This window comes from Typopeltis vanoorti, chromosome 3 (genome assembly GCF_054136105.1).
Source record: "Typopeltis vanoorti isolate ZY-2024b chromosome 3, IOZ_Tvanoo_1.0, whole genome shotgun sequence".
Lineage (NCBI taxonomy): Eukaryota > Metazoa > Arthropoda > Arachnida > Uropygi > Thelyphonidae > Typopeltis > Typopeltis vanoorti.
Genome location: NC_143551.1, coordinates 38,467,945 through 38,480,991, shown reverse-complemented (window position 1 = coordinate 38,480,991; position 13,047 = coordinate 38,467,945). Strand labels below are relative to the sequence as shown.

The 13,047-nt window shown below is 34.1% G+C and overlaps 1 protein-coding gene across 4 annotated transcripts in view; it reads right to left on the bottom strand.

Annotated features, from left to right (window-relative positions):
• The window catches only part of LOC150108062 (ankyrin repeat domain-containing protein 13C), a 312,652-nt gene that overhangs the window by 209,707 nt on the left and 89,898 nt on the right, over positions 1 to 13,047 (bottom strand). For 3 of the 4 annotated variants that reach the window (XM_090415561.1, XM_090415562.1, XM_090415564.1), the window contains one exon: positions 6,206 to 6,337. The exons of the other annotated variant lie outside the window; for it this stretch is intronic. In XM_090415561.1, coding sequence (XP_090271687.1) covers positions 6,206 to 6,337 — 132 coding nt within the window. The remainder of the gene's footprint in view (positions 1 to 6,205; positions 6,338 to 13,047) is intronic. 4 annotated transcript variants of the gene reach the window in all.

Sequence of the window (13,047 nt, the reverse complement as noted above, 5' to 3'; positions counted from 1 at the left end):
TGATAAGTTGGACTGTCTATATCATCGGGGATAGGGGATTTAATTTATAGATTTTGGGTGCCTCATAAATATGGCGTGCTTAACAAGTACAGGTATTAATTTATTAATGCCAAAAAAGTAACTTTTTTTCAGCAATTTACTGAACATTTTTCTTTTGAAATATAGTGCAGTCAATCAATGATTTGGTAAGTAGAATTGTTATCTAGAAGATCCTTTATTTATTTATTTTTTTTGTTGCTGTTGTAGTCATGTTGATTAATGATAACAGCAACACCTTATCAGCATTTGTAATAATATTTTTTATTCTTATATAACTTTTTTAAGTAGCTATTTCTTTCTTTGCTATACTGCTTTTTTAAGTGATTTAGATTTGGTAAGGATGCCTTGTTATATCTAATTGAATGTAACTTTCTTGTTTTAGAACATGTCTCAGTGCAATAGTAAATTAATGATGTTGATTGAGAGCATTAGCAACTTCTTCAGTAAATGCATGTGCAATAAATTAATAAATATGCCATCTCAACCAAGTTGCAGCTGTAGAGTAGTATAGTACACTGGCATTGTTGAAGGAATTCAACCCCCCTCCTCCCCAGCAAACATATATTTACATGGAACAATTGAGAAGAAAGTACTTACCACTACTACTTTCAAACGGCTCAATCTGGCTATGTTTTGTTGATGATGTGTTTGCCATATGGTCCTAAGGCAGGACATGCGTGTTTCCTTTGTAACTTACCTTAACATTCCACAATTTACTTCACATTAGAAAAAGAATCAAATAACTGTGCCTTTTCTTAACACATCAGTCATCGCCTATAATATGGTTCACTATCTTTTCTATTTATAGAAAGCCAACACACATACACAAGAAGATATCTACAAAAACATTAACAGCATCATCCGGTCAAACAGTATGGAATTCTCAAAACTAACTCATGAGCTAGGGCTATTTATTTTAATGATGCAGCCACAGAACTCAGTGATCTTCACCATACCTCCTTGGCCAATAGCCACAGTTCCTACAAAATAGATATAATAATACATGCCACCCCCCCCTTTGCAAACACATAAGAACAAAACCACCACTATTCCATATATCTGGATACCTCTGAAAAGATAGCCAAAGTACTATTAAAACATAACCTTCACACCACATTCAAATCAAAACACATATAAGATTAGCAACTCTGATCTGCTCTCCTCCTTTCAAGAACTCCATCATCCGGCACATCCTGGATTGAATGAAGTTCCCCGTGGCTTGGTTTACTATGGACAGACATAAAACTCTATTAGCATTCATCTTGGAGAATACAAGAAATAAAAAGTGTGATCTGCCATCAGGACTGGCAGACCACGTTTGGACACTGCCTTCACTCAGTTAGATGAAAGAAAACCACTGTACTATATAAAAGTTATTACAGGTCATAGAGACTATTTTTTAGAGTTGGCAGTGGCTGTGAAGCATTCTCTTAACCTTAAGAAGTATGGCTGCATTAATCTGCCAAAAATTTGGAAGACAAATCTTAAGATCATCTCCTACACCAGGGGTGTTCAACCCGTCGATCGCAGAGCGATTTTTGGTCGATCTCTTGTGTATTCCTCCTTACTTACAAATTTAATTAAAACTGAAAACATAATATTTTATCATTATTTTGTATTATTTTTAATTTGCTTTAAGTGTATTGCTATTGTTTATTTATTATTTATTTTTCGTTAAAATTGTCAAATCAGTAATTTTCTTATAAGTAAGGGGTAAATGAATTAATTTGGATCAGTGGAAGTCAAACAGCGAGCCAAGTGAATACGATTATAAGCAAAGTGTAAAAACTCGATTGTAGCTTAAATATTAAATATTCTAAAGCACATTACATCGATTTTTTTACTTAGGTTAAGTCCCATGTGAATATTGTAAAAAAAATAAACTTTGTTTGTTTCGGTATAGTTTGTATTAGATGTTTTTGTAAATAAATCTTTTGAAACTAACAGTATATACTGCTTTAATAAGAATATGTTAGAGTGTTAAAAACAAAGGCAATGTTTTTGTCGCCGAAGCTGTACATGGCGGGCATTAGAAAGATTGTTATTGAAACTTGTATGTATGAGAAAAGCTTGCAGGCTCTAAGTGTAAACATCTCCGAAGTCAGTCAGAAAGAGTTCAAACAACTTTCCGATGGCCGGCAACTTACAATCAAAAGAAAGCAGAGGAGAGCAAAAGGCATGCCGAACTTGAAACTTAAGATGAAAGACTTATACCGATTCTTTGGGGGTTGCCAAACTTCATGCGAGGTCTCAGAGGAGGCCTAATAAAAAGGGACTGAATCAAGCAGAAGGTGTCCCGGTTCCAGAATTACTGTCAGAGAGGAGGCCGCCCAGTCCAGAGTCGCCATCAGAGAGACTGCCCGGATCCATGTTGCTTGAGAGAGGAGTTTCCCGCTTTCAGAAAAGGAGCTTCTTGGTTCAAGACATCGCTAGAGAGAGAGAGACTACTTCTAGGCCACAGACAAGGTTTCAAATTGCTGGAGAAAAGTTTCCAGGCAAGGTTAATGTCAGACATTCACCAGTGTGTTGCGTTTTCATTACAATTTGATGGATAAAACGACTTCACTGATATTGCTCAGTTAATGGTATTTATTCGCATGGTATTTCAAGATTATTCAAGATGGGAAGGACTAGGGGAGAAGACATTTTTTCGGCATTTGGTGAATTTGTGAAACAACACAAACTTCCGCTTTTTAAACTTGTGTCTATTACTACTGTGGTGCTCCTCCAATGACAGGTAATAAATCAGGCTTCATTTCATTATGTAAAAAGATGACAAATATCCAGATATTTTAACGTACCATTGTATTATTCACTAACAAGTACTGTGTAGTAAAAGATTAAACACAAAAGATGTTTTGGATATTACATTTAAAATTGTAAATTCTGTTCGAGGAAAAGCCCTGCAACAGCGGTTATTTAAATTACAGGCAGATGATGATGATGATAGGGAACTTCTGTTGTACAACAATGTTTGCTGGCTCAGCAAAGTCAATTTTTAGAAAGATTTCTTGTATTAATTAACGATATAAAAAATTTTCTTGATGGAAAAGGAGACATTTATCCACAATTGAGTGATAAAAGATGGTTGTTACACATATCATTTTTAGTAGATTTCTGTACGAAATTAAGCAATTTAAATTTAGAGTTACAAGGTAGAGATAAAAATTTAATTGACATGTTAAGTTCCATAAAAACTTTCCAACAATAAAACTTACTTTTATTAAAGAAAAATATAAATGACCGCGAATTTAGACATTTCCCATATTTATTAAAATTTTTTGAACAAAATCAAGAAATGCTTCGCTGTGATTTAAAAGAATTTATTCGTGAAATAGAATTAGTTGAGGAAGAAATAAATTCAAGATTTAAAGATTTTAATAAAACTGAAATGATTGTATCTTTTATCAATAATCCATTTCAAGAAAACTTGAACATCACAGAAATTTCAAATAAAATTAGTGGGCTGTTTGATATAAATCAAGCTGACGTAGAACTTAAGTTAATAAACATTCAGAATAGTTTACATTTAAAATCAATAAACAATGAAGTCATTTGGAAGTAAAGTATGTACATGAAAAATTCCCAATATTAACTGATATTGCGTGAAAAATTCTGTTGTGTTTCAGATCGACATACTTGTCAGAATCCGCATTTTCAAATATGACAGTCATAAAAAATCAATTAAGAAACCAAATTACAAATGATCATTTGGATGATTGTCTGTGATTGGCCACCTCTTCATATCAACTTGACTATGAAAATATTGCGAGGTCCAAACAATGCCAAATTTCACATTAATTTTTTTTTTTTTTTTTTTTTTTTTTTTTAAATCAACCATCATTTCCAGTAACTTGTGAGTTTGTAATCAATCTGTTGTTTTTTCTAACTTTGGTTTTCCAAAATAGAGAAATAAATATTTTATTCCAATATATATATATATATATATATATATATATATATATATTTTTTTTTTTTGTAGTATTAAAATAATTAAAAGTGATAAATAAACGTTTAAATACACAAATAAAGTTTTAGTTGTGTATTTTTTTTAGTTGTTTATTTGTGCGTAATAAGATATCAGGTTGGGGGAACGTGATCTATATAAGAGAGTAGATCGCCGAATAACTTTTTATAGAAAAGTAGCTCGTGTAGTAAAAAAGGTTGAACACCATTGTCCTACACTATGTAATAACTTCTTTTACACAACATTACATTACAATTTGAATTGTTTCACTTACTCAATGTCACATGTAAACTGTAATATGTTTTTTTGCTTTCAAGATGCTGGTTTGAAATTTAATTATTTACTCCATGATTTTTGTTTAATTGTCAATTTAATTGTTGACTCCATGATGAGTCTGTTGACTCCATGGAGTCAACAGACTCATCATGGGAAGCCTGTTCAGCTAGCAACATATCTATCATAATGAACTTTGAAGTTATTTACACTACCTGCATTTATAATGCACTTCAGCAATGTATTCCACTCACTAACAACTCTCCACGTAAAAAATCTACTCCTCACATCCTTCTTCACCACATCTTTATACAACTTCCAGGGATGGTCTCTTATTCTTCTCATCTTAACATCCACTCTTTTTATAATTCCTTCTGTGTTAATCTGATAGAATCCCTTAACTAACCTGAAGGTCTCTATCATATCTCCTCTTTTCCTCATATCCACCAACCTCTGTAATATAAGGAATCTACATGAAAAGCATTTAAGGGAATCTACATTCCCTCAAACGTTCTTCATAACCAACACTTCAGAGTCTTGGTCATTTGGTCAGATCACATATGGACCTCTGTGCTCAGATTCGATCATCTAGTTTCCGTATCATAAGGGAAACTAGATGACCAAATCTGAGCACAGAAGTCCATATGTGATCTGACCAAGTCCTTATATACAGGCACCACCACCACCACCTCCTTATCCCTACAAGTCAATGTAATTTTTATCATAGCAGCAATACAATACGCAGTCTTTTGCAACACTTGCAACATTCCCTCAGAACTTCAGTCCATTATCTACCATTGCTCCAAGATTCCAAATCTCATACACTTTGTGAAGTACATCTCCACCAATACAGTACGTAGCGTTATACCTCTGTATCCCAAAGCGTAACAGCTTGCATTTATTAATATTAAAACTGCAACCTCACACATCTGTCCAATCTAAAAGTATATTCAAATCTTCCTGTAGAGAATTAACATCAGCATTACTCCTGATAATTCTACCTAACTTTGTATCATCAAACATTTGAAGGTCGCCAGTTAATCCGCATGAAATATCATTAACAGATAAGTTAAACAGTAGGGGCCCAAGAACCGAACCCTGAAGCACGTCACTGGTCACCTTCCTTTCTGAGACATTGCTCCATACACAATTTGCTGGTATCTTTCAGAAAGCCAATCTTCAATCCATCTAAATGCTATCTAATCCCATCTTCTGGAGCTTATACACCAATCTGTCATGTGGTAATCATCAAATGCCTTAGCAAAGTAAAAAAAAAATCACTGTATATGAATCTCACTTATTCAACACATTTGTCACCTCATCATAAAACATAAGCAGATTGCTAAAACAAAACCTGCCCTTTACAAACCCAACATCATAGAGAATCTTACATCCATCAACCAAATCCTGTATTTTATTACTAACCAATTTTTCCAACACTTTAATCACAACTGCAGATATTCAGACATCTATAATTGGAAACTTCTATTATAATTAGAAACTAATGATATATAAGGTAGTTAATCATTTATAATTAATAAATTAATTTATAATTTAGTGGTTTTTCCTGTTGCAATACTATTAAAATAAGTTATAATGTCCAGGACCCAAGCATGTTACAAGATGTATTTGTTTTTTTGTTTTCATCCATACTACATCTATACAAACAATAATAGTTTGTGCATGAAGCTGTTTTTTTTATGAACAGCTGAATTTTAACACAAATTGCTCTAAATATTACTATTATAGAAAAAAATAATAATTTGTCTAGTATAAACATGCTACTTAGCTCAGTGGGAAAAAAGCAGATAATCACACATTACTTTTCAAAGCATTCATATAAATCATATTCATTTACTTGAATATTTAATTTTTATAAATATTTGTAAATCTTATTTTTCAGCCTAAACATAGTCATGAACATACCCCAACTCTGAAAATCCCACTTCAACTCCATAAAAAAATCACCCATCTGATTTAATGCACGTATGAGGTCTGGCCGTCTCATTTCTATAGCTTCCCGAGACTGCTGCTTTAATTTTCGGAGAAGTGATGAAACTACATTAAAAAGCAAGAATAAATGTGCTTATAATAAAAGATATAAATCAGCAAGAATAAAAATTTAAGAAGCCTCACTAAAAATATTGCCTAAAATGAGAACAAATCTCTAAGAATATGACTGCTCTTAATCATACTTAATTCTCTTGCTTAACACCTTTACTGAAATACAGACTTCGAAAGTTGATACTATCGATCGTTACAAGAGATGGGATAAAGAAATTTCTACTCATCCTACTATGTCAACATTTCCTACATCTTAAACTACTGCTGTTTCTTTATGATGTCAGAGGTTGAATTTTCTAGTTTTCGTCACTTGAGAGCGTACCAAATATTATAGTCCAATACAAGTGAACATGGCTTAATTTAAATTTGCTAAATCTCCCTGTCCTATTGCATGCCAATTAAAGTATTGCTCAACCCTCGACATGACCAAAACATTACAGCAAACACACTCCATAATATAACAAACTACCAAAAACATTCAGCCAAAGCCCTACAATACCAATGTTAGCTAAAGGAAACTAACTTTAGCAAACTATTCCTTTAGTACCTCTAGATTACTATCCTGCCTGAGTCACCTAGATAAACCACAAAAATAATTTTTTTTTTTTTTTTTAAAACATGAATCCCACCCATGAACAGTGGCAAACTTGTAGCACATTAGTACACAAATTTTCTGAAACCAGGTTTTTCATATTCGTGATTTTAAAAACAATAATAAAAAAAAATAGCAAAGCTTGTTAGATAATAAATCTACCCTGCTTGACCAACCCAAGTTAAATGATTATTATAAAATTATCCAGGAACCATGCTCTAAACACCAAACATAAATTTCAGATGCCCAAAAATGAATTTCTTCTATCATCTAAAGACATTTACAGCCATGCACCAAGAGTGGAACAGAACACAACTAAATTGGTTGGAGAGCAAAAGCATTATCCACTAAAGTAGATCCTATTTAATTTGAAGCTTGAAGGACCAAAAATTAGCAGCACTGAATTAAATTCAAAGAACAATGTTTATATAAAGTGTCCCCACAACTCAATTTTTTGTTAAGATTAAAAGAGCAAATCAAAAATTCTCCAACTTGTAATTTATGAAGAGGTCATGACTTGCAATCTTATGTCAATCTTATAGGAAATTCCTGAAGCTGGTATAAAAATGTGGACTTGTCAAACTGTTCTGCCTTCCTCCCACCAAAAATAAATGTTTATGCAGTCTATGCTAACTGCAACTTGTCCATGACAAGTCAGAGAAACTACTAACAAAACAGCATACCTGCACTGCAGCAACAGCAATGCTTAAAGTCAGTTGCACCACATTCTTTCAAATGGAGAACAATGTACATTTATATACAATGGCTGACAACTTTCCCAATCTTCCCTGTCCTTTCTCCTGGGTTTTTTCGGGCGCATGCGTGCATAACACTTTAAGTGCACATTTGAACATCTTTAGTTCAAAACTATGAGCAAACGCATAACACCAGAATCATGACATTCAATAACAGTTTTTTTTCATAGCAAAGCAAATAGAAAGGACAATGACGTAGTAACTTTTTGAAAATACTATATTTTTTAAAATGACTGACAAGTTTCAGTTTCTAGATGCTATATTTTGTCCATTTCTCTCTGGAATTGAGTGGATGTTTATTGGCTAATGGTGCAAAACTTGAACTCATTTTGAACTTTGCTAAATGCAAAACTTTTCAGAACTTTGAACTCATTCAACTAGGAATTTCAAATAACAGATGTGTACCATTCAGATTTCCTTCAACCAATGTCGATACCATCCAATATGGAAAAAAACTGCTCATCAACAATGAGCTACTTTTTTCTATGAAAAAAATAGGTAACATCAGTTTCACTGCACTAAGAAGACTGCTAGAATGTGTCAAATAGGCACACAAACACCAGCAATGAAATAACACATAAGCATCTGAAACATACATGATACAATAAATCAGTGATAAACATGTTAGGGATCACAACAAAAGCTGTTCACAAGACAAGAATTTGAAAATTTCATTTCATAACTGTAATTTTACTTGTAAGCTCACATAGAATGTTTCAGAAATTATCTTGCCTAAGAAAGAAGAAAATTCTGATGTCATGATAATACTAGACATTAAGCTATAAACAATAAGCTGATTTTAGAATCATTTGGAGACCAAAGTCTGTGTAATGTACACTCCAAAACCATATGAATAAGGAAACTGTCCATTCATGTAGGGCAAAGTTTTTAACAGCAGTTTTCAGGCTTAGAGGGGGAGGGGGAAACAACCATTTATATCACCAGATATTTTTCCAGAGCAATGTTTTGTTGCAAACATTTATTATTACAGGATACTCCATGGAATCCTTAGACTATCGAGGGAGACCCTACTAACATCACACCAAGCACTATCTATCATACTTTACTTTGAACTCATTCAAAGTCATGGCACTTACAACAGACTGGGAACTAATTCCACTCATTCACCACTCTCCAAGCAAAAAATCTAGTCCTAATACCCTTGCACTCCTAATCAGTTTCCAAAGATGACCCCTTAGTTCTCTCACCACCAGACCAGATCTGTTCTGAAAAACTTCCTCTGTATTAATCTTGTTATTTATTTATTTATTTAGTATTTGGCTAAGAAGAATATATGCATATGCTACCACACACACACACAAAAAAAAAAAAAAACACGCACAAGACAACAAAATGCATAAAAGAATACAATAGTGTGAAGTGGCATTGTAGTCATATATACATAAAATATATAAAATAAGATTAATAATTATTAATCTTGTAAAAACCCTTAGTAATTTGTATGTCTCAAGCATATCACTCCTTTTCCATCTGTCAACCAATTTCTGTAATACACAAATCTTCAATTTGTTCTCATAAGGGTAATTCCATAGACCTCCTACCATCTTGGTCACTCACCTCTGGATCCGCTCAGCCTCTTTCTCAATGCCAAGAAATCTTGGTGACCAAATCTGAGCACAGTAATCAAGATGGGATCTTATCAAAGCTTGATGAAAAGGAATAATAACCTGCTTGTCAAAGCATTCTTCAGTAACCAAGTAATCTGATGAACTGCTTTAGCCACTTTTGCTATATGCCCTCTAAACTTTAACTCCCTATCCACTAACAATCCCAAATCCCTGGCTTCATCAATCTCCTGGAGTGCAGTTACACCAATGTGATATACGGCTGGTAATCTTTTCACCCCAAAATGTATAACTGTACACTCTGCCACATTAAACTGGCATCCATTCTCCATTGCTCAGACTACCAGTCTATCTAAATCATCCTGCAAAATTTTAACATCATCTCTATTAACTATTGCTCTACCCAATTTTGAATTGCTGGCAAACAACTGAACAGCTCCTTAGAGCAGATCCTTTCCTATATTATCATCACCAATCATCATCATCAAATTCCAGATATGTACCCTCAGGGGGGGGGTGTACAGGATAATTACAATAGTACTACATGAAAAAGTTACAAAATTACTAACTTCTGAACAATAATTTTTCACCAAATTAATCTGTTATCTGTCAAGACTCCAATATTATCAGATCTTACATTTCTATCTTTTAAGGCACTTTTTACTGTATCAGTCAATCTACATATTGCTTGGTCTTTTTCTGCCAACCTAGCAAAGAACACTTGTTTTGCTAATCTTTTCTCTCCCATTCTGTTTAAATGACTGTACCACATGAAATTACCTTGATGGACCTGCGATTTTAGTTCAGATTTTTCCATGATTGCAGGTCATAAACAGTCTAGCTATTCCTGTCTTGAGCCTTTCTTCTCCATTTTCTTCCAACTTTCTTGATCATTGGGTCTTCCCACCTTAAGGCCAGTCTTCCAGGTTTCCTTTTGGTTTCCCTCAGATACCAATTTGTTACGCTGACTGTCCTGTTGTCTCTCATTCTAGCAAGATGCTCTGCCCATCTACTTCTGTTGTAGATCGCTTTTATTACATCTTTGAGTCCATACTTACTGATTTCTGTGTGTCTTATGTGGTCTATTTTATTTATATTGCACAATCTTCTTTCCATTGCACATTGATTAGCTCTACTAAAACATTCCTGAATGCTAACAATAGCGAGTTCTTTATTAGTATCCTCATTTTTGATGTGATACTGCCATTGATGCCATTTGTTCACTCCACTAAGCTTTCCCAAAACTCTCATATCAAAGGTATCCAGTCTTTGATCAAGTTTTTTATTTCTAACCCAGCTCTCAGATCCATAAGTTACAATTGCTTTCGACACTGTCTTGTATACAACTAATTTAGTGTTTTGAGTAATTTCTTTCTTATTCCATATAAATTAATTCAGCTGACTTCCTACCATACCAGCTTTACTAATTCTGTTTTCTATTTCTATATTTAATTTACCATCTTCACTAAATATTGTGTCTAAAGAGCTGAAATGTTTTACTTATTCTATAGGTTCACCATTCAGGATACAGTTGATGTTTTCAATGTTCCTGCCTATTTTCATTATCTTTGTCTTTTTATCGCTGATTTTTGTACCAAATTGATTAGAACAGTTATTCGATTTAGCAAGGAAATCTTGCAGACTTTTACTGGATTTATTCAGTAGTATAACATCATCTGCAAAAAGTAAAGAGCTAAGATTAACATTAAATTCAATATCAAATTTAATACCACTTTCCTTCTTAATGTGATTCATATAGATAATGAATAACTGGAGATAGTGTATATCCTTGTTGCACATCTGATTTTACTTCAAACAATCTTCCTGTATCTCCTTCAATTCTAACTGCTGACTTATATGTTACTGATATAAGTTGAAAGTTTTTTCCACATGGTTATACTATAAATTAAAGCCATGAAATTATATTCTTGGTTTAATCCTTCATCCAAGTGTAAACAAACAAAGTTTGCACGTGAAATAACTTCGCGACTGGGCAACTCGTATATAGAGGCTATTATGACTTCACAATACTTGCCTTAGTATTCCATAATGCAAAGAATATATCCTTAGCCATGTATTATGCTATGCATTATGGGAAGGATCATTATCCAGACTGGTTTTGACTTTTATTAAGTAGTAATCAGTGGGAACCAGACCCAGAAGTGATACCGAGGTTGAAGTCTGGATCATACTGATGAGACTTCAATAAAGGTCGAAACCGGTCTGTGTAGTGACCCTTCCCATAATGCATAGCATTATACATGTCGATAAGGATATGTGCTTTGCATTATGAAATACTACGGCAAGTGTTTTGAAGTCATTAGCCACTATACACAAGTTGTCCAGTCGTGAAGTAATTTCACGCACAAACTTTGTTTGCTTACACTTGGATAAAGTATTCAACCAAGAATATAATTTCTTGGCATCTTTAATTTATAATGCTTGATATAATATTCCATTTATACCACATAACAGTAGTTTTTTGAAGAACTTTCCTTTTGGCATTTGTCATATGCCTTTTCCAGATCAACAAAACTTAAATATAAATCCTTGTTATATTCCAAGATTTCTCAACTATTTGTCTTAAAGTGAAAATCTGATCCTGACAACATCTGGCCTGAATCCACTTTGTTCTTCACCAAGCTTCCTTTCCACAATTTTTCTTAACTGTTTCTCAAGTATACCTGCATTAATCTTACCAGGAACACTCAGGGGAAATACCTCTGTAATTATCATATTGTTTTATTTCTCTTTTTTATAGATGAGTACTATGAGAGCTCTGCTCCAATACCCTGGAAATCAATAATCTGACCAGGCTTCTGAATGATGCAATGCAGCCATTGTAAAACTTTTATACCTCCATATTTCAGCATTTCTGACCAAATTTCATCTACTCCAGCTACCTTTCCTTATGTCAAATTTTTGATGACTTTTTCTACTTCGGGTGTGGATATACGAGTGGATATACCAGAAAGTAAGTTCCGATGGGCTGTCAGAGAAACAAAAATATACTTACAAAAAAATACTTTATATTGGAAATTAAGCTAGACATCTTTCACTACTTTTTTACATAATTTCCGCCATTGTTCAGGCACTCATCATAATGGGGCGCCAAGAGTTGTATACCTTCGTCGTAGAAAGTTGCCGCCTGTGATGCAAACCACGTACTGACTGCTTCTTTGACCTCGTCATCTTGAAACCACTGGCCAAGGAAAGATTTCAGATGTTTGAACAGGTGAAAGTCGCTTAATGCGAGGTCAGGACTATATATGGGATGATGGAATTGTTCCCAGACAAAGGTGGCGAGAAGTTGTTGTGTTATGCCAGCTGTGTGTATGTGGGCGTTATCATGAATTAAAACAATGTGCCCTGGTAAGCATGCCACATCGTTTATTCTGGATCGCACGACACAGTTTCTTAAGGGTTTGACAGTACATACTCACATTGATTGTGGAGCCTTGACCCAAGAAGTCTATCAGCAAAATTCCTTGTTTGTCCCAAAACACACTGCACATGATTTTCCGAGTGGAAATCATTGTCTTCAATTTCGTGTTGACTGGTGATGAGGTGTGCCTCCACCCCATGGACTGTTGTTCAGATTCAGGGATTGCATGTGACACCCAAGTCTCGACCCCGGTGACAAGTCTGCTCAGGAAAGCAATGCCATCCTCATGGTAGCGTGTCAAGAATTCTAATGCACTGCCCAGCCGATTTACTTTGTGTTGTTCTGTAAGCAACTTCGGCACCCAGCGTGCACACAATTTTCGATAA